The sequence below is a fragment of the Manis javanica genome, chromosome 7 (genome assembly GCF_040802235.1).
Source record: "Manis javanica isolate MJ-LG chromosome 7, MJ_LKY, whole genome shotgun sequence".
Classification (NCBI taxonomy): Eukaryota; Metazoa; Chordata; class Mammalia; order Pholidota; family Manidae; genus Manis; species Manis javanica.
The window spans coordinates 33403291-33426739 of NC_133162.1; the positions used below are offsets into that span (position 1 = coordinate 33403291).

A 23449-nucleotide genomic window follows, 5' to 3' on the forward strand; every position below is an offset into this window, starting at 1 on the left:
TTTTAACTCAGTATTCGGGAATCCTCCCAGCCCCTCTGTCTCCCTCTCTCTCTCTCTCTCTCTCTCTGACTTTACATGTCATCTTGATTCCAGCTTGGTTTGATCTTGTATCTAATGCTTCTAATTCTACAAATGTACCTAAGTTTTGTTTTTAATGTCTAATGTTTTCAATTCTAAAAAATCACTAAACCGTTCTCTGTCATTTCCCATTCAGAGCTGGGATTTACTGTTTAAGGAAAACTCCATGTGCACATTGTCCCTTAAGGCCATAGAGGTCCAGCTGTATGACTTCTGGGACAGCTTGGCCTAAAATTTGCCTTTGCTCTCTCTCTTAAAAAGGGTTTGTGAGAAAATTATCAAGGGAAAAGTTTTAAAAAGCTAAAAGGAAAAGTTTCAAACAGTTTAGAGGAACATCATATATACACAAATTAACTACAATGAAATTTACAGATCATTTTTATTATCCAGAAAGTAGCATAAAGAATTCTCAAAGGCCTTATCTCTTAGATAATTAGGTCAAGAGCCTCATTCTACAGATGAGAATTAAAACTCAGGGAGGTCAAGGGATTTGCCCAAGGTCAAGGATTTGCCAAGGGATTTACCTAAGGTAGGACTGGCTCAGGGCCCAAGGTTCCTGAGTCATGGCCTCTTGCTCTCTTTACCATAACCCGCCTCGGTGTTACAGAGCCAGCCCTCCAGGGAAGGCATTGCTCTGCCTGGGTCTGCAGAAATGAGTGATGTCCTCTGGACAACTGGGTCTTAGCCAGGGGTCATTTTGCCTCCCGGGGGACATTCAGCAACACCTGAGACATTCTGGGTTGTCACTAGTTGGTGGTGCTACTGGCATCTAGTGGGTAGAGGTGAGGGATGTACCAGGACATCCCCCCACTGCAAAGAATTATCTGGCCCCAAATGTCCATGGTATCAAGTGTGAGACTGTCCCATATGCAAAATACACATGTTTTTAATAGGTCCTGCTTACTGTAAGTGCAGAGTACAGGGTGACACCTTTGTGAGTAAAAAGACTATAAATGACTCACAAGTCCAACAGGTGTAAATGGAGGCTGTCCCAGGCAAACTGGGATGTGTGTTCACCCTCATTATGGAATCCCAGCAAATGGCTCAAGGTCACTTCTCTGAAAAATCACTTTGGGTTGCTAATAACTTAAACTAGATTTAGAGCTGTTTGCTACCAGTCTTGGGCTGTCAGCGGTGGAGGCCTGGGGCCCAGAGCAGCAGGAAAGCAGAGGCAGAGAACCTGTGATAGAACCAAAAACGGGAAATAATCCTCCAAGGCTTTAGGAGTCAGTCTCTTGGCAAGTTGGTTACATGGAAAATTGATGACTTGGCAAATGAGCCATTCAATGAATTGCCTTTTGATGCATCAGCTTTCTCCAAATTAATTTTTGGGAGACAACCTGTTAACCTAGCAAATAACCAAGGAGACAAAAGGTGTCTGAAAATTGGGGCATAAATTCCTTTATACTGGCTGCAGCAGCTTTGACTCCATCAAACTTGATAAAAACTCTAACTGGGACCTGGTAGATGGCCTGCAAGGAAACTAAGGCGAGGGCCAGTGGTCAAGCTATTTGGCTATGTAGTGAGGCTGAAAAAATCATAAAATCTGTGGGTTCAGCAAGGAATGAATTGAAATGTTTTGATCATTACCACTAACTGAGGAATGACTTTAGAAAAAATATTTCAATTATTCCGGAGCAATTTTGAAACCATATTTTTTAGTATATACACATTGCTGTTTATTCCTAAACAAAATAAAATTGTTTTACTTTTCTTTTTCTTTTCTTCTCCTTTGACATGTCTCCACACGAGGGAAAGGGATTGTGTCACCTGGTCAAGGCCACCTGGTCCTGTAACCACTGAGAGCAGGACTTCGGCCCCCCTGAAACCACAAAGTAAAGCATCCCTACATATAAAAATTATCCTGTGATCACATATAGAATTTTTCTTACTCTGTGTCACCATTCTGAACCCAGCAATTTTCACACTAAGCAGAAGCAAATTTGTAACAGTAGAAGAACACACTAGATAGCTTAGATTTTGTTTCACTTTCCCTGTGACCCTTGGATGACTCTATTAGTCACTGTAATTCACATGTGCATTTACTAAATAATGAAGATGAACACTATCAAAAATACAAGAAGAACACAAAGAAAAAACAAATGTGCAAATAAGTGGTATACATGTATTTCAGAAACTTGGATTTGAAGGAAGAAAGAAAAATGCCAACATTAAGAATGTTGACAGCATTGAACATTCTTGCCTGGAGGACTCTTGATACCAAAAAAATGACACAGACGGTGGTGATCCTGGTCCTTTGGGCTCTACCAGAGACCTCCTGTTTGTTGTCTGACACACCTGACCTCTCTCAGCCAGAACTGGCCTACTTCCACCCCACCCAATGCCACCTGACAGATCAGAGCAAAATTTTCATTTCCTTTGTCAATTCATATTTTGCATTGCAATCATGGGCAAAGTTCTCTCTTTACGTATTTTTCTCTTTTGTCAGTAATTTTCTGTGCTTCCAAAGTCCTGAACAATGTAACTGTACTTGAGATAAAATTAAACCAAGCATGAATCATAGTTCTTAACGGATTTCCAAAGGATGCCTGAAATGTGTATGACTGCAGAATAAGTTGAGAGATGGATGTATCTTCCTCATGCGAACTAAAACTTTTCACACAGAAGCCTCTAGTTACCCTACACCCAACTGCCAAGACTCCGCTCTCCCATGTCGTGTGCCAAACAAGTGACCACCTTGCTCTTACCTGGTATATTCTCATTTTCACAATTGTTTCCATCTCTTAACTACTATAAGTTTCATCCAGTATTATTTAAGATTTAAATTTGTTCAATAACTTACAAATCCATTTTCAGCAACATATGTTGGCAACCCACTAACAAGCATCCAGTGGTCTGCAGGAGGTGTCCTTGAGGAAGATCAGAGAAAGAAAATCATTGCTATACATTTTGTACCGTGTACAAAAATAAAATGGCAACACCTGCATCCACTTCATGACAGTACTCACGGAATCACTTTGATCTCTTCTTTTCCGTGTAAAATGTAATCAATGACTTTATAAAAGATGATTTCCTAAGAAGGAAGAAATTATGAAAATAATCTTTCCTAAAGAAAATACTTTTCACTGATGAACTTATACTTTAAAACTCATTTAAATAGTACTTTATTTCCCAACCACACTTCTTTGTATACCGTAAGTTACCAAACTACTCCTGTCCTAATTACAAGCTTTTAATTCAACTAGAAATATTATTGGCCACTAATCTACATGATCAAGCCTACTGAACTAAATTTTAAATGTTGAAGTCACCCAAACAGCTTTTCGGGGAATCTTTGTTTATTTTTAACTGATCTCTTTCTCTTGTGCAGAAATACCTGACTGATGATAGGACAAATCACATCATTTCTCCACCTCAATCAGTGTTTCCCCTTCTCTGCTGTATAACGAGCATATCCCCCCTGCACCCTCATCCTCCCCGCCACCTCCCAATAAAATTTTATCCCAGTACCATCCCTTTCCTGTGTGCTTGGGATACAGTGGTGAAATGGTGTTCCTGCCCTGTGAAACTTCCAGTCCAGGGAGAAGTAAATCTAACCCAATCCTTCCTTGCAGATTCCAATCCAGCATGTCAGAAGAAGGGCCCTGGGCACAGTGTGTTTAAAGAGCTGGTCAGGTTGCTCTGATGCATCCCTCCCTCTTAAGAACCACGGACCCACTCAGCCTGGCTTTACAGAAAAGGAGAGTAAGAGGTTGAACAACGAGTTAAGGCAAGGGCCCCCAGCTGGCTTGGGGCAGAGCTGGAACTTGAACCTCAAATTACTTGTCAAGTGTTCTTTCTACTACTACAAGTTCCCCCAGGAAGTTATAGACTAGAACCCAGGCCTTCTCAGACCAGTGCTTTTTCCTCTCTGCATGGCTGACTCTGGTTTGAGCACCTTTTGCTGTGCACAAATATCATCAAGGAAGATGTTTGCACTTACTCTGCCATCTGGTGTCTTTGGACCTTTATAAGGCTCTACTTCTCCAAGCTTGATTGGCCATGTATCATAGAATTCCTGTAGGCAATTATATTTAAACATTATTAAACAAACAGCTCCATGACCTACCCTATCTTACAGGAATTTCATATGCTTGCATATTTTATGTAAATTTGCAATTCTGGGATTTTACAGCTGGAAAAGACCTATAATTCCCAGCAATACTGCTTATGAACTAATGATTGTGAAAAAAGTCACTTAACTTTTTTCATCTGTAAAATGGGGATAATAACAGAATTTATACTTATATATGTATTACATATATTATATATTCATTGTGAGGATTAAATGAATAATACATAATACATACAGAGCACCTACCTGACATATAGTTAAAAGTATTCATTAGATAGCAGCTCTTTTACAGATAATTAAACAAAATCTAGGTAGGTTAAGAGGCTTGGCCAAGGTCATGCAGAATGGCCAGGAGTGTTGGCTCCTTACTCAGCACCCATTCTCTCCTTTTTCTTGCCAAGACAGCCTGATGTTTGTTCAGAGAGCCTGATTTTATCTGGGTATCAAGCAGTAATTGTTTCAGGGAAGACAGGCCCTGCACCACCCACAGGTGGTCTGTCGGAGGTTCCTGGGATTAGTCTGAGGACAGGCATGTTGTAGACAAGGAAGGAGGAGAAGCCTGCCAAGGGGCTTCTGGGGAAAAGTGTTCCTTACATGAAAGGTGACGAAAGTGATACTTGCCAGAATGTCTCCCAGTTTTGTCTTGTCTATGTGCCACGGCTTGAGCTGCAACAGCCATATTGCTACTGTAAGAAGAAATCTCACCAATAGGCTGAAGGTAGCAGAGGCCTTGCCAGGGAAAAAATGGGAAGCACCTGGGTCTTTGATGTCTGTATTGAATTAACCTGCCTGAGAACTGGGCTACCTTGGGATTTCTTGTTGAATGAGATAATAACTACCTATTGTTAAGGGTGCTTTGAGCTGGGTCCAGTGTTACTCGCAGCCAAAAGCATCCTGACCAACACTCTCAGCTACAAAGTCCCAAGGCCAGGATCAGAACCCAGCTCTCTTGACACTTGGTCCTGTGTGTACCCACTTAGAGCAGTTACTCTGAAAAAATAACTTCCAATCACATGCAAAGTAAGAAATACACATGATATGGTATTTCTTAGTTATGTTGAAGGAGGCCAGCTCCAACAGAATTAATGAAACAAGATAGAAATGAACATTATATTGTGTGTGGGTAATAGTAAATATTTCATTATGTCTCCTTTAAAATAATTTTAACTTGTCAGAATATAAAACCTCAAAGTGTTAGTGATAATATAATTTATTATGCCCCTATTATGCACTAAACACTTTTTATATATTATTATTATATACACTATATATATAAATTCACTAATCCTCACAACTGATAAGAGAAATGTCCTTATTTTACAGATAAGTAATTCAAGAATCAGGGAGGTTAAAAGACTAGCTGAAAAGAAGAACACAGACAGAGAACTGACACTATACAACTTCAAACCTTATTATAAATAACCATCAAGACAAGTGTGGTCTTGGTGAAAGAAAAGACAAATAAATCAATGGAACAGAACAGAGCCCAGAAATAGACCCACAGAAATACAGTCAACTGAGTCTTGGCAAAGGCGCCAAGGCCATTCAGTGGAGAAATGACAGTCTTTTCAACAATTGTGCTTGAGCAACTGGACATCCACCGGCAAAAAAAAATGAATATAGACTCAGATCTTATACCTTTCACAAACGATAACTCAAAGTGAATCATAAACCTAAACGTAAAACACAGAACTATCAAATTTCTAGAAGATGACACAGGAGAAAATCTAGGTACATTTGGGTTTGGTGGGACCTTTTAGATACATCACCAAAGCATGCTCCATGTAAGAAAAATTGAAAAATTGATTTCACTAAAATTAAGTTTCTGTTCTACAAAAGACACTGTGAAGAGAATGAAAAAGTAAGCCATAAATTGACAGAGAATATTTACCAAACACATATCCAGTAAAGGTCTTGTATCCAATATACACAAAGTACTCTTTTGAGTACTAAAGTACTTAACCACACCCACCAATAATAAAAAATCTAATTAAAAAGTGGGCAAAAGATCTGAACAGACATCTCAACAAAGAAGATATACAGATGACAAATAAGCATATGAAAAGATGTACTACATCATATGTCCTCAGGGAACTGCAAATTAAAACAGTGAGAAACCACTACACACCTATTAGAATGGCTAAAACCCAAAATACTGACATCACAACTGCTGGTGAAGACGTGGAGCCATAAGAACTCTCATTCATTGCTAGTGGGAATGCAAAACGCTACAACCACTTCAGAACACATTCTGGCAGTTTCTTACAAAATGAAACAGAGTGTTAACCACATAACCCCTCCAGCAATAGCCTCCTTGATTCTTACCCAAATGAACTAAAAACATGTCCACACAAAAACCTACATACAATGTTTATAGTAGCTTTATTCAAAATTGCCAAAATTTGAAAGCAACCAAGATCTCCTTCAGTAGGTGAATGGGTAAACTGTGGCAACACAGACAATGGAATATTATTCAGAAAAAAAAAAAGAAAATGAACTATCAAGCGATGAAAAGACATGGAGAAAACCTAAATGCATATTTCTAAAGGAGAGAATGTAATCTGAAAAGGCTACTAACTATGTGATTGCAATTGTATGAATTTCTGGAAAAGTCAAAACTATTCAGGCAGTAAAATAACCCAAAGTTGCCAGGGGTTCAGAGATGGTAGAGAGAGATGAATAGGTGGAGTACAGGGCATTTATAGGGTAGGGAAACTATTCCATTTGATACTATAATGGTAATTCTATGACATTATGCATTTGTAATGTCAATACCTACATAGCTATAGCCATAGAACTGTGCTACACCAAAAGTGAATCCTAATGTAAACTATGGACTTTAGTTAATAATATACTGATATTGATTCATCAAATGCAACAGATGTACTACACCAATGCAGGATGTTAATATAGGGGAAACTGGAGTTGGGACAAAGAGATGAGGACATATGGGAACTATGAACTTCTGTTCATTTTTTCTGTAAAACTGTACCTTCCCTAAGAAAATAAAGTCTACGAATTAATTTTTTAAAAAAGAAAAAGATTTGCTGAAGACTCATGCAGCTAGGAAGTAGAAAAGCCAATATTCAAACCTAGATCTTTTTTGCTCCCAAATGCACACTCTTACCTTTGTATTGTACTTTTGTGGCACTGGTTCTTGTTATCTATCACAACTGATTACTTACATAACATGCATTTTTTAATGGATCACATTTCATGGGATGTGCATTTTATAGGTGACTTTAGGTGAGACAAAACATGTGGAACAATTGAGGACCTTCTCCTTGGTCATGTCCAGCAGTCCAATGGAGTATCGTTCACAGTTCAGATACTTTCTAACTGTGTAGAGCACTTTGTGAAACTGTCGCTCAACATCTGTGAGCTCTTCAAATACTTTATTGGCTGACCACACAAGGATCTGAAAGTAGGTATTAAAAAGAAAACAAAACAAAATGCAGTGTGAAGAAATAGAGCCTTAGCCAAAAGAAAACAGGTGCTGCATCAAATAAAGCAAATACCTATCACTAAGCAATGCAATTCCATTTTTGAACAGGTACATATCCAATGAACTACTCAGATTCTTTGAGTGGGATGATACTAGACCTTTGCAAGTCTTGGTTTATGAAGGGGGATAAGCCATGACTGGTTCCCATGTCCAAATGTTTTGGCTTCGAAGTGTGAGTGACCTAAAATTGGACGGAGATGCCTGGGAAGAGGGTCCACTGTTGGTGGCCCGCTGGCTCCTGCAGGTCCTCATGGGGAGGAAGCCACCTGCCTCCTTCCTTGCATCCTGAGATAATCAGGGGGTAACCATACTTGGATAGTAAGAATGGGAAGGGACCTTGGAAGCCGTCCTTCTCAGATCCCTTCACACCATCGTACTGATAAGTAACCTAAGGTCCAGAGAGTGGTCCCAGTCAGGTATCTTGGCTACCAAGGCTGTTCTTTAACCCTCTGGTTCAAGGAGGCAACAGATTTCAGAGGAGTGATTTGCTTCTCAAATTACTAGCTTTACTAATTACTGGGAACTGCTAAGAACTTTATGAGAACTAATTCATCTAATGACTATTTAATAGTCACAACAACTCTGTGCAGTAGGTACTAAAATTATCATCACCACCTCACAGATGAAGAAACTGTGGCTCCTAGGATGAAGATTTAGGAAGAGCAAGACAGTTGTATATATAGATTGAGGGGCAGGGAGGTGGGGGCAGACTATGAGACACCTGGAACTGAAGTTCGGGGATCTATTCCAGATGGTTCGGATTCTCGTGAGGGATAGGAGGGGTCTGGGCTTGCTATCTCTGGGTCCCTTTGTAAGAACAGGTCAGCATAGAGTGATTAATGTCAAGTTCCCTTTACCTGGCTTCTTCGGGATTCCACACTGTACAGGTAGTTGGTATGATGAAGCTTTAGGATGATAGAAACAAAGCTGAAGTATTTGGAAAAGATCTACAGAAGGCCAAGGAAAAACAAATTAGGTATGTTATCTTTCTTTCAGTGTACAACAAATAAATATCCTGAGCCTCCTACTGGATACTCAGGGTTAGCATTACCTCTTCATCCTGTTTGGAAAATTCAGATGCATTTACTTTGTTAACTGCCATAACCACAGCAAGAACCTCCTTGCCCATCATGACTGGAAATGCCAGCAGATTCCTTGTGACATACCCGGTTTGTTTGTCCATGAAGTCAGAAAAATGGCTGTTCTGAAAAATATATTCAAATGTTTTGCTTTGTGTTTGCCAAAGCAGCACAGAACCATGAGTGGAGATCAAGGAATGGCAATAGATCATTCTCTCTAGTCCAGGTTTATATTTCCTGCCTGGACCATATACCCTATGTAGGTCACCATGAGGTTGGGCCAAGAGCAAAGAGGTGATGACACAGCCAGGTGGAAAGGAGGCGCTGAGAGGAAGGGAGGAGAAGACGCAGGACTGTGATGGACAGAAAGTGCACGCTGGGAAGGAGAGCGCAGGAGTACAGGTGTATTTCAAAGAGCATTTCAATTACAAAAGTGAAATGTGCACTTGAAACCAGACAACTGGTATATCAGAACATAAAAAATTGATAATCCCCCAAACTCCTCATCTCGCTCACTTGAGGAAATCAGTGTTGATAGCTTGGCTTGTCTCCTTCTATGCCTTTCTCTACGCTTAGACAAAGGTTTTCTAGGTTTTCTCTTCTTTATTTTTTATAAAATTTTCTGATTTTATCCAATGCTTTCACCAAGTAGAAATATGTTACGGACTTCTCTCCAGGCCAGTGGATATGGGTGTGAAGTCACTTTCAAGATCCTTGCACATACTCCACGGTGTGGGAACATAACCCACTCAGCCATCGTCTACTGACTTAATCTGTTTATAACTTATTTACCTTACTGAAAACAATGCTGCACTAGTCATTCTTGCTTTTATTTTTATAAGATAGATTCCCCCAAAGTAGAAATCCCACTTGCTGGATCAACAGGTATGTGCGGTTTTTATTTACACAGAACAGTTTTACGAAAGGTTGGAATGCTTACTCTGACTGGTCATGTGTAAGAGGACCACCCTTTTGCCGATACCAGACATTTTTCCATTTTCAGTGTCCTACCAAACTCATGTCTTTTATTCATATGCTTTATTTTTCCCTTTGGGAAAGAGGAAATGGATCTACCTAGATACAAGCCTCATGTAGTGGATGCAAGAGCTGATTCTACATACTAATCATGGAAAGGGCAGAGGGATGGGTTTGGAGAGGTGCGCAAATGGAAGGGCTTGAGAATGTTTAGGATGGCAGTTGATTTATTAGCTGCAGTTTAGAGGAATACCCACTCAAGATGGGTGTAGACTGTCTTCTGTGGTCCCCTTTCTGTGGTCACCTCTCCTTTGAACCTGAGATTTCTTCAGTTAGAACTGAACTTTCAGCCTGACTCTGAAACTCATTGGCCAAAATTAATGTTCCTTTCACAAGTTGTAGTATTTTCATTTCCCTGTGTTGACGGTGCTTCTAAGAGCAGCACAAACCTTGGAGGGTGGACTCTGTTCAGTTTCCCAAATTAAAAATGGGAGAGTCCACTGGTGTGTGACTTTCAGGCCAGAATTTCCACCCAGGAACAGGGGCTGCTTGGCCAACAGAACTCACAGCTCAGCTCAGAGCAGCAGCCTGGGCTGTGCCTCAGTCATCTGCTGGTAAATGCAGATCCACAGATCTCACAGCAGACCCACCCAGTTCCGATCTTCTAAAGTGGATTCTGCCTTCCCCAGGAATCTGTGTGTTTTGCAGGTGACTCACTCCTGCGGGGGATCCCTAGAAATGGGACCATTCACAAAGAAAATGTGAGGTGCCCCTCCCTCCAGACCTCTTCTATACCTTTCCCAGCACAGAGCCACACAAAACAAGTATCTTTAGGAAGCAGCATTGCATAACATTGAAGAAGATGATGGAGTCAGATTTCCTGGATGAAACCAGCAGTTACCTGGCTGTGTGACCCTGGGCATGCTACTGAGTCTCTGGGTCCTCATTCTGATCTGAAATGGGGATCCTGATGTTATCTACTATCTAGAGTTATATGAAGATAAAATAACACAGTATGGGTAGACCACTTAGAAAAGTGTCTGACAAAAGTGTTTTGAGTACCGAGGGTGCTCAAAAATGCTGGAAAGAGAAACCTGGGGCTTTTTTGAGCCTTCCTGTCTGAGAAGTAGTTCTCTTTTGCAATTGCCATTCTGCTTCCATTTCTAGCCTTTATAACCAATTCTAATCACAGAAGAAATTAGATGCTCTTTGGTGGTGTAGGCCTACTCTTCCTGGTAGCACACTTTCTCCTGAGGGACAGCACTCTGCCCCAGGCCATCAAAAGCCTTCTTTCTTTCCTAACTGCTTGATCCGTTATTTTCCTCTGCTTCTGGTAGCATCCTCACTTTCAGGCTAAGATGTCCCCAGACTTTGTTAGGTTCTTTCCCTTAATGACTGCTTGCCCAGAGCAGCTCACATCCCATTTCTCTCCTAACCTGTCACCCACCCATTACAGATCATGATCGCTTTCGTTTACACAGCGATCTTGGACACTAAAGGAATAATCAAAATATCAGAAACACACACATTGGGATGGAGTCAGGCAGCATTTCTTTGCAAACACGCTTCACTGTGTAACTTCAAAACTTCATGTTCATTTTATTTTAGATTCTAAACACAAGGAAATGTTCTTAAGTTCAACAGGCTGTTTTAACAAAGTATATGTTTCAGAATGGAATTCTTGCCTACTACAGAATCTGTAAGCTGTAAATTAAACCATCCATCTGATTACAGGATATACGAGGTAAGATTTTCTGGTTTTTTATTTTCACTAGCTCAAACAATCTTTAGTGGTTCCTTTGAGTAAACCCTATATATCTGGGATTCTTAGACTTCCCTAACGGTCCTCTTCAAAGAAGCCACTCAAGGCACCTGGAGAACATTGTTTAAAGCAGCAGGCCACCTGGACTCCCTCATCCAATCTTAGCACTGTTAAATTCTGACTAAATACAGTTATCCCTTGAGATCAGGAGTCAGAAACAGAGGAGAGAAGGAAGAGAAAGGAGGGAGGGAAGGAAGATATAAGCACCCTGTTAATTATTGAAAACTCAGGAGTTCTCTCAGGGCTTTCTTTCAAAGCAGAGTCAGAATGAAAACCACCCATAGAGTTAATCAACAGCTTTCCCAATAGAGAAGGAAATGATTAACTTGAGGAGGATATCTCTCAGTTTCCTGTTATTAAAAGTTTCCCTGTCTTTAACCTGTTTTAAAAACAGGCATTAATCATTGACCCTTTTTTGGCCATCCACACCCAGCTCCCAACCCCCACCATATATTTATATAAATATATACATTCTTCAGATAAAAGAAGTAATGTTATAACATTGTAATATATATTAATATGTATTAACAATAATATGCATAATGTTTTCATAGCTGTCATTTATTAGCACTTACTAGGAATTGGGGATTTTATGTACATTTAATCCATACATTTGGTCACTCCATTTCTTAGGTGCAGAAATACAATCCATCACAGTGGCCTAGTCACAGACCTGGATCTGTGCTAAGGTCTGTCTGATGCCAAAGCATTCATGCTACACCATGTGACTTCCCCACTACCACCTTCACGAACCTCAGAGATGAGGACTTTCCACTCTGCCTCTCTGTCTAGGTGTGAAAACCCTTCTCTTGCCTGTACCCACCCTGCCGCCAGAGAGAAATCATGTGCGGTCAGCGGCGTGGTCAAAGAGCGAGGCCTCAGGAGACCTGGTTTACGGCCCCAGACCCATCGCATCCCACCTAACTGACCTTGAGAAAATTCCTACATATACAGGATGGAACTAAAAATATGGTCCCTGTCTTCTGCAAGGGGGTTTGCCAGAATTAAATGAGATTAAGAATGAGACAATGCTTTATCCATTGTCAAATGCAATGAGAAGGTGAAGAGGTGAAGAGTTAATAGAAATTTCATTTAAGTCGTGGTTTCTAGCTTCTTTATTTTTGCAGATTTTCCTGCAAGTGAATGAAGTCCAGTGAAGTCACAGAGACGTGGAGTAGGGTGGGAGTGGAGAGAGAATTGAAGGCAGAGTGAGCAGGCCTCAGCTACTCCAGCCCTTTTCATTCACTGACCACACCATGGACTCTGGGAGAGATACAGCTTCCCGTCTGCCAAGGAAAGGGTCAGACTAGCGACTCCCGGAGCCCCTTTCACCCAGTATTCCACAGTTAGTTTGAAGTCCACTTCCTCCTCCATCTGCTCACCCAGTAGACCAGTGGTTTTCAACATGGGCAGAGTATTAGAATCACCTGGGGAACTTTTTACAAATACTGCTGACTGTTTTCCAGCCTCTGAGAGTCTGCTGTAACTGGTCTGTTGAGAGTTTCAGACATCGGTATTTTTAAATAGCAACGATTTGATTTTAATGTGCATTCAGAGTTGAAAAGCACCACTCTTGGAAGAAAAAAATGCCTAGCAGCAGTAGAAATGGAGAGCAAATGAGGCCTTTGTATCTCCTCTGAGTTGAGGAGGGTGTCTGTCTTCAATACATACTTCTCTGTCCTGCCCATAACAGCCGGGAGTCCTTAGGAAAAGAAAGACGGGGATCCCCACTTCCTGCCTTTCCCGTGACTGCGACAGTCACACGGGCAGCAACAGACCAAGGCCACCTGATTCTTTAAGGTCCCCATGCAGTACTTAGAAGGACCCAATGGAGAATTGAGCTCATTAATAGTATTACAGCAGAAATTATTTTACCCATCTCTTCTTCAAAAAAAAATTTGTCAGGAAAAAAAAGAAAAAACCTTGCATGTCACTTTAGTTTGATGTCAGTAATTTTGGAGATGGCCTCAGTTGGAGACTGGCAAGAAGCATATTCCCATGAAAAAACCTTAGAATGTGTGGGCATTCTAACTGGTCTGAAGAGAATTTTGCCTGAAGGGTACACATCAGTTTTGCCACCTGATAGGGCTGTGGTCCTCCTCAAAAGCCAATTTTAACTAGCTCAAACTCACCTAAGGAAGGGCTCCAAAAGGACTGAGGGCCCTATAGTGCCCAAAGGTAACCCTTGCCCTTGTGGATATTTACTGAGCGTCGCTAATGTTTGACAACTTCTGTGCCTTCTGGATCCATCATCAACGTCAGGAGGCCTGTTGGGGATTACCCTCCCACCTCTAGCTGCCCCCATTCACGGCTGGAAATAAACTCCTGCACAGAAAACACTTCAGAGACTGCTGCCAGCAGCTTCGTTCAATCATAATCCATTTTCCCCCTTTCGTTAATAGCAAATCATAATCATGTGTATAGAAAAGGGGCTAGAAGGGGAAGCTCCAGGCTGGAATCTATGATTATACGCTGAGCAGAGGGATTATGGGTAATTTACATTCCCTCCCTTTTGTTTATTTGTGTTTTACAACTTTTCCAAGTGAACAAGCATTGTGGTTATAAGAGATCTTTTCTGTTTTTAAGAGAGCATAATAATATGCTCTTTCTGTTTTAAGAGAGCATAATAATGTGTGCAGAAAGCTGTTGGTGTTTAGGAGGGTCCAAATAGCCCATTTACATGATTGAAATTGATTTCTTGAAAGCTCTGAGTTCTGGGGGTGGTTGGGATGGTCAATTGCACTTAATCATCACCAAAATTGACATTTTTAATGATCCAAATATGAACATCTGAACTTTCAAACGGTATCGTTTTTTTTTTCTTTTTGCACATTTGGTCTATAGGTGAAAGAATCCATTTACAAGTCACCCAGATAAGTGAGTGTCCTTGAAGGGTTGTGAGAGAGGCATGGGGAGTGGTTCCCCAGTCTTGGCCTCTGGCTTGGGGGCTGATCTTGGGTGGGTGGCCTGCTCTACTGTGTCCTTCAGAAGGGAAGTTCCCAGAGCCTGAAGGAGGGGTAAGGGAGCAGGTGTGGAATGTACCAGACCCAAGTGAGGTTGCCTAAGAAAATGCCATATATTACATGGGACACATGCTAAAATGTTATTCATTGTTTATCTGAAATTCAACTTGAACTGGGCATCTTTTACTCATACTTGTTAAATCTGGTAACCCTCAGATATTGTTGCCCCTCTTCCCTGCTGCCCCCGCCCCTAGGTTATAGCTAAACCAGTGCCACAAGGAGGGGCGCCCTGGGGCGCCCTGAACCCCAGCTCTCCTTCCCATTGGTTCACCGGGACCCCGCCAAGGCCTCATTTCTCCCCATTATAAATCCACCTACCTTTTGCACATCTGGGACGTTAAGGGTCTTTTTTGTATGAGCAACCCAACCCACTATCCCGATTTCCAGTGGAAACACAACTTCTCTTTCAGGGACCACCAGGTTGTCCTCAAACTTCGAGGTCGGGGTGACGTTGAACAGCCTGGAGGCCACCTCGGGCGTGCCATTGCGCGCCCGGCACACGAACATGCTGCAGCGGTCGGCCCGCAGCAGCTTCGCCAGCCTCTTCAGGGCTCCGTGCGCCGCCTGCTCCCCGCTGCCCGCCGCCTCCTCCCGCAGCAGCTCGGCGCACAGGGCCCACGAGAAGGCCTCTCCGGCCGGGTCCCCCGCGCCTCTGTGCTCCGAGGTTTCCCCCAGCGCCGCCACCCGCAGCTTCCTGTCAAAGTACTCCTTGGCAAACCGAGGGTTGTCCTCGAGGTATCTCTCCACGGCCTCTTGGCTGATCTCATCCATGGTGCGGCTCGCTCTGCTGCAGCTGTTCGGAAAGGAAGACCCTCAGAGAACTAGCTGGGTCAGAGGGTCAAGGAGGAAACGCATCCTGGTCAAAGTAACAGAGGAAGCCCTGAGTGGCACTGTGTGGGACCCCCAGAAGGCCACAGGAATGGTTGCTTAGCAGAGCTTTCAAACTGCCTGTAAATCTTGAGGTGTGACAGAAGGTTCTGGCTTAAAGTGGGATTCAGGAAGCATAGGATTAAAGAATTCTTCAGGGCACGAAATCCCTAAGCATTATTAGCTCATGAGTCCGAAGAGAATCCTCGGAGCATTTTACATGAGCCAGGCAAATGGCAAGTCAAAGTGACTACCCCAGAAAAATACTGATTGGCTGCTCTCTGCAGCCAGAGGAACCATCCTCATATCCATTAATTATACTACATTAGCATCCACTGACAATTTGACTTGTTTTTATCCTGACAGTTATATGAAGTGAAATTATTTAGACCTGGAAAGTGTTTAGAGCAAAATTAGACCTAATTTGTTTATATGGCAACTTTAATGAACACTGGGAGGACGTGGAATGGTTTAGCATCAATGCAACATAATAGGACTATTAATCTATCCTTAAAAGTCCTACGATCATTCAGGTTGCTTGGCCTATTCATTTCTCTACAACCCTCACTGCTTAATTCCCCTCACCTAAAATCTTGATCTTTTAAGTGTTCTGAAGGAACAAACCCTGGGCTTATTCCAGAGAGGCGAACATGGCAAAACATTCGCCCATGATCCAAGCCTAATCAAACCACAACTTAAAAATTCTTTTCAAAAGACAGAAATCATAAAAGACAGCCCATGCAGCTGCTAACAGGGTTTTCCTGCTAAGCATATTAGTTTAGATTTTGTTTTCAATACCAACAGCCAGACCTCATACGTGTTTACTCCAAGGTACAATCTGTTGAATCTACCAGATAAAGCCTGTCTTGTCTGTTGCTAGGATCTTCAACATCTCAGGGGCTTCTGGAGTGGAAAGGACACTTACCACTATTTTGTTTTGTTTAATATTCATTTTTTAAAGCTTTTACATTGATTAAGCACAATTTCTCAAATATTTAAACACTATTGTACAACTAATAAGTCAAACTACACATTTTATGAACCAATTTCCTCAAATATCTAAATGCTGGTTTCAAATGTAGTCAAAGTCTTCCAAACATTTCAATAAAGCTACAAAATTTATATGACAAATTCTCTTGAATGAAAATGCACATGTTACAGTGACTGAAAGTTATTGGTACACCCATATTTAAGTCCACTTCAAAAATAGCAACCCTATGCTTTCATTTATTTCTCTCTACTTAAAAGTTCACCTTACAAGAGTGATAATAGTCGTCTTACAGAAAAGAAAAGGTCCACTGAGTTTACAGGTTCCAGGTCATGAGAGATTCTTGCTCAGAACATTGTTTCCCCAGGTGACCAGAACCCACACTGGCATTTGTTAAGCTGTGTCACACACTTATCAAGGTCAAGTTCCCTCGCAGCCTCAAAGGGCCTTGTCATGCACACACCTGTGTCACACCCAAGTCTAGTCTCAGGAGAGCCCTCCTCAAATTGCTATTTACTGCATAACAGCCATTAGCATCTCATTGTAATTAGAATAAAGCAGAGCTTTACCTCCTAAGAGAAAGGAGTGCTGTCAGCTGAGCCACCCTCCTACGGAAGCACCATCTTCTAACACAGTTTTGATAACTCTTTCTATTTTGTGTGACTATGGTGCAACTCCTACTTCTCCCCAAAGGATGTGGTGTGCTCACACTTCCCTGACTCCATGCTTGTCTTTGAGCAGAGATAGAAAAACCCATATCCATATTCCATGTACAGATTTATACTTAATAGGAAAAAACAAAATACTCATTTATGTTAAATTGCCTCTACTTATAAAAATGGAAATTGATTTGAAAATGCAACATGGTCTATTAATAGTTAGAATTCTTTTGCTTTTAGAACTACTTTAGATTCATTCATTTGCTCATTCTTTCAACAAATACTCATTGCCCATTATAAGTAAGACAGCATACTAGCTCCTATGGTAGAAATTTCATGTTCCTCCCTTTCTGATTCTCCTCTCCTAGTTAGTTATATGAGAAGATTCTTCTCTGCCCTCCTCCACTGGTAAGGCCATGTGACTAACTTTGGCCTCTGGGTTAAATGTCTCTTTCTGGTAGGAACAGTTAATTGCCAGCATGGGACCCTCCAACTGTCCATTCTCCCTGCTGCCATATCAGTTCCAGATGCAGGGGTCCCCTGAATCCCAGAGTGAGGGTGTCACAGACAGAGCCCCCTGCTGCCCTGAGATGGACATGTAGCATGAGTGTGAAATCCACCTTGCTTGTTTTTAACTTCTGAGATATGAGGATTGTCTGTTACCGCAGTATAACCCAGTCCTAACTGTCACACTTCTAGTGCAGAGGGGATGCAGGGGATTAATAAGTCATGGTTCCTGTTTTACAAGCCCTTGTAGTGTAGTAAGGGAGATAAAACTGGTACCCAAAGATCCCTGAAGCATAGAATAGAATATGATAAATGGCAGAACTGAGGTACATACATAAGGCCAGGAGAGTTAACAAAAAGAATCTTATCTAGAACGGGTGGAGATGGAGTAGGACTCGAGTGTGTTCCAGATGGTAATAACAGCAGAAGCAATAACATGGAGTGTAGAGTAACAGGGGGAATAGTGAGGGATGAATCTGAAAGGCAGGTGGGGCCCAGATGATAGGGGCCTCAAAGACTAGACTGAGGATTTTAAACCCTGGAAGGTTTGGGGGGCTGGAAAAGACATTACTAGGGTTCTTCTCTACAAACTTAATCTGGTAGTGCTTAGAAAGAGGAATTGGAGAAAAGAAATACTAGACATTTGGATGCAGAATAAGAAGCTATATTGCATTTGGTTCATTATCAAATACCCTAAAAATGTGCATATGCTTTGATCCTGCAATTCTGTTTTATGAATTTATCTTACAGAAATAATTAAGAATGTATATGATTAATGTAGTTATAGGGGTGGTTCCTCAAAGGCATGCTTATAAAAGTGAAAGAAGTAGCCTAGATATTGAATAATAGGGGGTTGATTGAGGAAATAAATGACATAGCCATAGAATAGAATTTACATTTATTAATAATTCTTTGTAAAGGTCTATTTATTGATATAACCAAATATTTATGATATGCAGTAACTTACCAGACTGTATTGCATAATGATTCTAAACACACACACATACATACACACCCACATAAGGGGGTGTATATAGCAAAATATTAACTGATTGTTTCTAAGCGGTGGGATTCTTTTTTTGCCTACCTGATTTTTCTGAAGTATCTACAATGAACATGTGTAATTTGTGAAATTGAAAAATGTATTCATTCAAGAAGTTTTTAAGGCTGTTTTCATAGGCTATGAGTAAATGTGCTTGGGAATAAAAAGGAGGGACAAATGTGAGAAACAATTCCAGGCAACAATTACCAGAACTAGGCCATTGATTAGTGAGAAAAGGCAAGCAAGGAAGAGGGATCACGGGCGACTGCTTTGAATAGTGGATGACATTTTATAAAGACAAAGATTTTTCTTTTTAAAGGAAAATAGCACAAGCTTACCTCCTAGCACATGCACAAATATCCTTCATCTCTTCTGTCCTTGACTGAGTCTGACCATCTCTACTGCTCTTTGTCCTCCGGATGGTCCTTGCGGAGTCCCTGGCTTGTGCTGACAAGACCTTTGTGTCTCTTATTGGCTGCTCACTCCTGGGCACTGAACAAACAAAACTGAAGAAAATGCAGTATTTAAAAAAATTAGCGAACAGACCACCTAATTGTTAGCCCCACAAAGTAATTGGTAGCTTTGTTAAATGTCACTGTTTAATTTTTATGTCAGCATTGTCAGCTCATTTAAAGCATAGATCTTTTTTTTAAATAGACCACTACCTGGTAGGGAGGATGAGGGAAAATGTTAATTAATTAGAGGTTAGACATTGATAAAATCTTTTATTTAGACATAATATCTCTGAAACAATAACTAAGTCAATGTGAAAACTCCATTCCATTTACACAAAATATTTTTGCAAGTACATGCCACAGAAAAAAGTGATCATAAAATCACTAACGTTATAATATACAATCTGTGCCAGGCACTCTGCTAAGGCCTTTACACGTATTATCTCATTTAATTCTTACAATAACCATCTGAGGTAGATACTATTATTATCTGTATTTTACAGGTGAGAAATGAAAGCACAGAGAAATTAAGTAACTTGCTCAAGGTCACACAGCTAGTAAGTGATAGTGACCTACCTCAAAACTACCAGTTTAAATAAGATTAAATTAAAAAGTACACCCATGAGGTGTGTAAGATATCATACAGCTGCTGCAGGGGAATGTACAAAGACTTTTCCTTTGAGAAATTAAAAATCTAGACATACATCATAAATTGTTAAACATGAGAATTAAACAAACATTCCAGGAGCTCTTTTTAAAAGCCTACAGATGTACCAAAGAATGGTTTAACTTTATTCAACTTTCTGCTTAACAAGTTTACATTATACTGTATTAATGAACACACATAATGTTTAAGCTCATCATTGTTAAAATTTTCCCTGGCAGCTAACTATTTCAACAGAAAGTAATGCTTATACAACAGCCAAAGAGTATGCACATGAGGTTGAAGCACCAACGCATACCAATGGCATCCTGGATTAACTGAGGGCATTTTTGGACCAGCATATTGCACCCACTCTTTGGCTCCACCTTAGCCCAGTTCTCTGTTCCCACTGTTACTCATCACGGAAAGGCATCCCCTCACCGTAGGGATTTTAGGCACATCCTGGCAGCCATCTGCAAAGGGCCCTTTATCCTTGCATAGTTGCTCTCCTTGATGTGGATGATCAACTATCTCAGAGATAATTCGGTTAGTGAGACCCATGTTACTTGATGAAATAAATAACCTAAATTGATGAAACTGATTGATGGCTTTGTAACCCCTGAAAAAACTTCATTGAAAAAATTAATGTGACTCCTTGGACCTGAAATCGTCGGCTGAATAACTAATCTTTTCATTCATTTTTCCACCAATTATTTTGGCATCCTTTAAAGGTAGTCAGAAGATAAATGCTACCCAATTTCCTTGTTTTTCATTTTTCTTGGCCTCTCTGTGAGGATGTGGATGTAAATGTCAGTTTGTACAAAATGGAGCTGGCTGAAAATGTTTACTTTTTATGAGGGTAAGGACATATATTTCTTGCATTAGCTCCTTTCAATTATGGTAAAAAATTTTTCAATATTTCATAGGAGGTAGTGACTTTTTGGCTGCTGTATGAGTTAAGGTAACACTAACCTCTGTTATAGATAATTCTCCCAAATCTCAGCAACTTAATCCAATGGAAGTTTATTTCTCAATCACATGAAGTTGATCACTGGCAGGGTCCCAGACTGATGGAGGCTCTACCAGCCAACAGAGAGCAAGGACAACGGGACAGGCAGCTTTTAGAAGCCCTGTCTGGGAGTGACACACAGCGCTTTGTCCCATTTCATTGACCAGAACTTAAGGCCTTCCTAGAGCTGTGGGAAGTGAGGAGGTGCCCTTTGGCAGGCCAGCCTCTTTCCAACAACTGCATACCATAGAAAGGGAGCATGTATTTTTTGGTGAAGGATAGCTAGCCACCTCTGCTATAAGGGCGAAGTCTTGAGAAATTGTATTTTAGAAAGAGTAACCTCCGACCGGGTCTTTTTATATAAATACTTTGTGAAGCTTACCTAAAGTGACAAATTTCAGTAAAACAAATTAAATCAGTGTCTATTGATTGAGCACCTACTATGTGTACATCTCTTGATAAATCCCATGGAAAAGTTGGGGATGGGTGGGTAGCTATCAAGATGAATGAAACATGGTTTGTCTCTCCAGGAAGCATGGCAAGACAATGAACTTTTGTGTACATTACATACAATCCATAAATGTGATTTAAAACATACTTCTTCTAGAAAAAAAGGAAAATGTTTGCAAAAAGAATATTTGTTTTCTTGTCTGATTAAACATTTTCACTGTAGGAAAATTTGGAAAATACACTGTACAAATCCAAAAAATCCTTTAAATGTCCCTAATCCTATCACACAGAAGCAATCATTGAATATTTTTCCTGTTGATATTATACATATCTATATTTAAATATTGTGAGGATAAATGTCAAAGCATTGAAATTAAACACATCAGTTGACCTATATTCACATATTTGTAATCATGAAGAAATTCAAGTGAGAATGCCAAAATAAACTGTTTTTCTGCACTGGTAGCTGGAACACCAGGGGTCATGATTTATCACTGAGAGAGACGGAAGGTACAACAGCTACACCAACTTTTAAGCATCTAACAAGTGAAAGCATCCTGCTGCAAAAATAATCACCATAAAAATGCATTGAAATCCCCTACATTTATTCGACATATGGTGTGTGCAAGGACTACCAGAACACATTTTAGGAGAAATGGTGCAAAGGGCTGGGGGTATTAGGAGAACTTCTGGCAGTAATAACTGTCCAAAGGCAATTAAGCTCAGTCAGGAGCTCCCCTACACTGGAAGTGCTGGAGAAGCTGGGAGATTCATACTCTGAAATGCTGAAGAGGAGATCTAAAGAGATTGGACAGCAGATGGATGCTCCAGTCTTTTCCCACCTACACTGCATAGATATACCTCATACATGGCTACCCACATGCTCCCTGCAAAGCAGCTCTGGAACAGATCTTATTTGAGCTGTTTGGGATTACACATCTGTGATAAAACTGGTGTAATCAGAAGATCTCCTGGTTAGCTGGTTGGCCAGAAACGGGGCTTTCCTGGCTCTGAGGGAGTAAGGAGTTAGCGCATCATTACTGGCACTCCAGGGACACCCTTCCCCCACTTTAATGGGGAGCAGGAGTGGAAGGGAAGGTGGAAAGTGGAAGCAGAGAACCAAGAAGATAGATGTCCAGAGTTGAAAGGTGACAGAAGCCACAGGTGTCTTCTCAGGAGGCTCAGAAGTAACCCCAATGCCTGTAAAGGGCTGGTCTGCGGACCATACACTCCTTTCTCTGTTTGGCGGCCTCCCTTCTCTGCCCCCACCCTCTCTTATTCCAGGTCTGGCTGCAGCAGAATAGTCCGAATTCATCTTGGTTCTTTCCAATTTGAGCCATCGACACCCAGGTGACACCGTATGGAAGGCATCTTACGAAAAGATAGTTCTTTGCCATGTCATTAATTACGATTCACTCAACAGCTGCACCTTCTGACCGCTTACATCAGATTAGAGGAACTCTTCAACTCTGAATGCTGAGAAAAGTAATGGTCTGTAAATTATGCCATCACGTAGGCAAAAATCATCTGACTAGTCATAGCATTTTGACTTAATTGACCATTGACGTTAAAGAATTTTGTTCACCTCCCCCTTCTTGTCCACTCCTCAGCCAACTCACCTTAGCCGTTGTGAAAACAAAACAAAACTCCGCCATGGCTTTGAAATAAAATTGCATTATAAACAATTGGTAGGTGTGTTTCACCTAAAAGTGATCTGAGCAAGTGCCACAGAGTAAGTAGACGACCACCGAAGTTGTGAAGTATTTCCTGTCCTGACCAGGGTTGCGTTTCTGGAGAATATTTAACAGGGAGAATTTTAATGCTTTTCAAGATGTTGAAACTAAAGAACAAATATTGACCCAGAGGGCACCACAACTCTCCTGAAAAAGAGTAAAATACATCCTTTATAAAATGAAAAACTATTTGGCTGAAATGTTCCCCAACCCCCTGCACAACAGGGCCTCAGAGGGCGGAGGGGCAGCAGGCGGCATCGCAGTTGCTCTGTCGCCCTGGGAGGCCACGGCCGTCCGCCAGGCCGACGGGAGCACCGAGCCAGAGCGAGCGGGCCCCGAGGGCCCCCCCAGGCCGCAGCTGGCAGCCGCTGGCACAAGTGCCGGGGAGCCAGGCCAGGGCCTGTTCCCGCGGATCGAGGCCACCCCGCACGGCAGCCCCACCGAGCCCCGGGCGGCTCTGGAGGTGAGGCTGTCGCCCAAAAGGACCCTCCCAGCGCCCCGGCGGCGGTGAGTCAGGGCGCGTTATGCAAGTGCCGGCC

General features: G+C 41.4%; 1 protein-coding gene across 12 annotated transcripts in view; it reads right to left on the reverse strand.

The window, feature by feature from the left end:
• PDE6C (phosphodiesterase 6C) overlaps nt 1-23245 on the reverse strand; it is a 56735-nt gene extending 33490 nt beyond the window's left edge. For 11 of the 12 annotated variants that reach the window (XM_073240670.1, XM_073240669.1, XM_073240668.1 and 8 more), the window contains exons 1-9: nt 22797-23245; nt 18959-19126; nt 14876-15350; nt 8710-8862; nt 8516-8605; nt 7431-7571; nt 4022-4096; nt 3048-3112; nt 2882-2948 (exon numbers count right to left, since the gene is read on the reverse strand). In XM_073240670.1, the coding sequence (XP_073096771.1) occupies nt 2882-2948; nt 3048-3112; nt 4022-4096; nt 7431-7571; nt 8516-8605; nt 8710-8862; nt 14876-15350; nt 18959-18987 (1095 nt within the window). In that variant the 5' untranslated portion in view covers nt 18988-19126; nt 22797-23245. The remainder of the gene's footprint in view (nt 1-2881; nt 2949-3047; nt 3113-4021; nt 4097-7430; nt 7572-8515; nt 8606-8709; nt 8863-14875; nt 15351-18958; nt 19127-22796) is intronic. The other variant, XM_073240676.1, reaches the window with a different exon arrangement.
• Nucleotides 23246-23449: the final 204 nt, after the last annotated feature.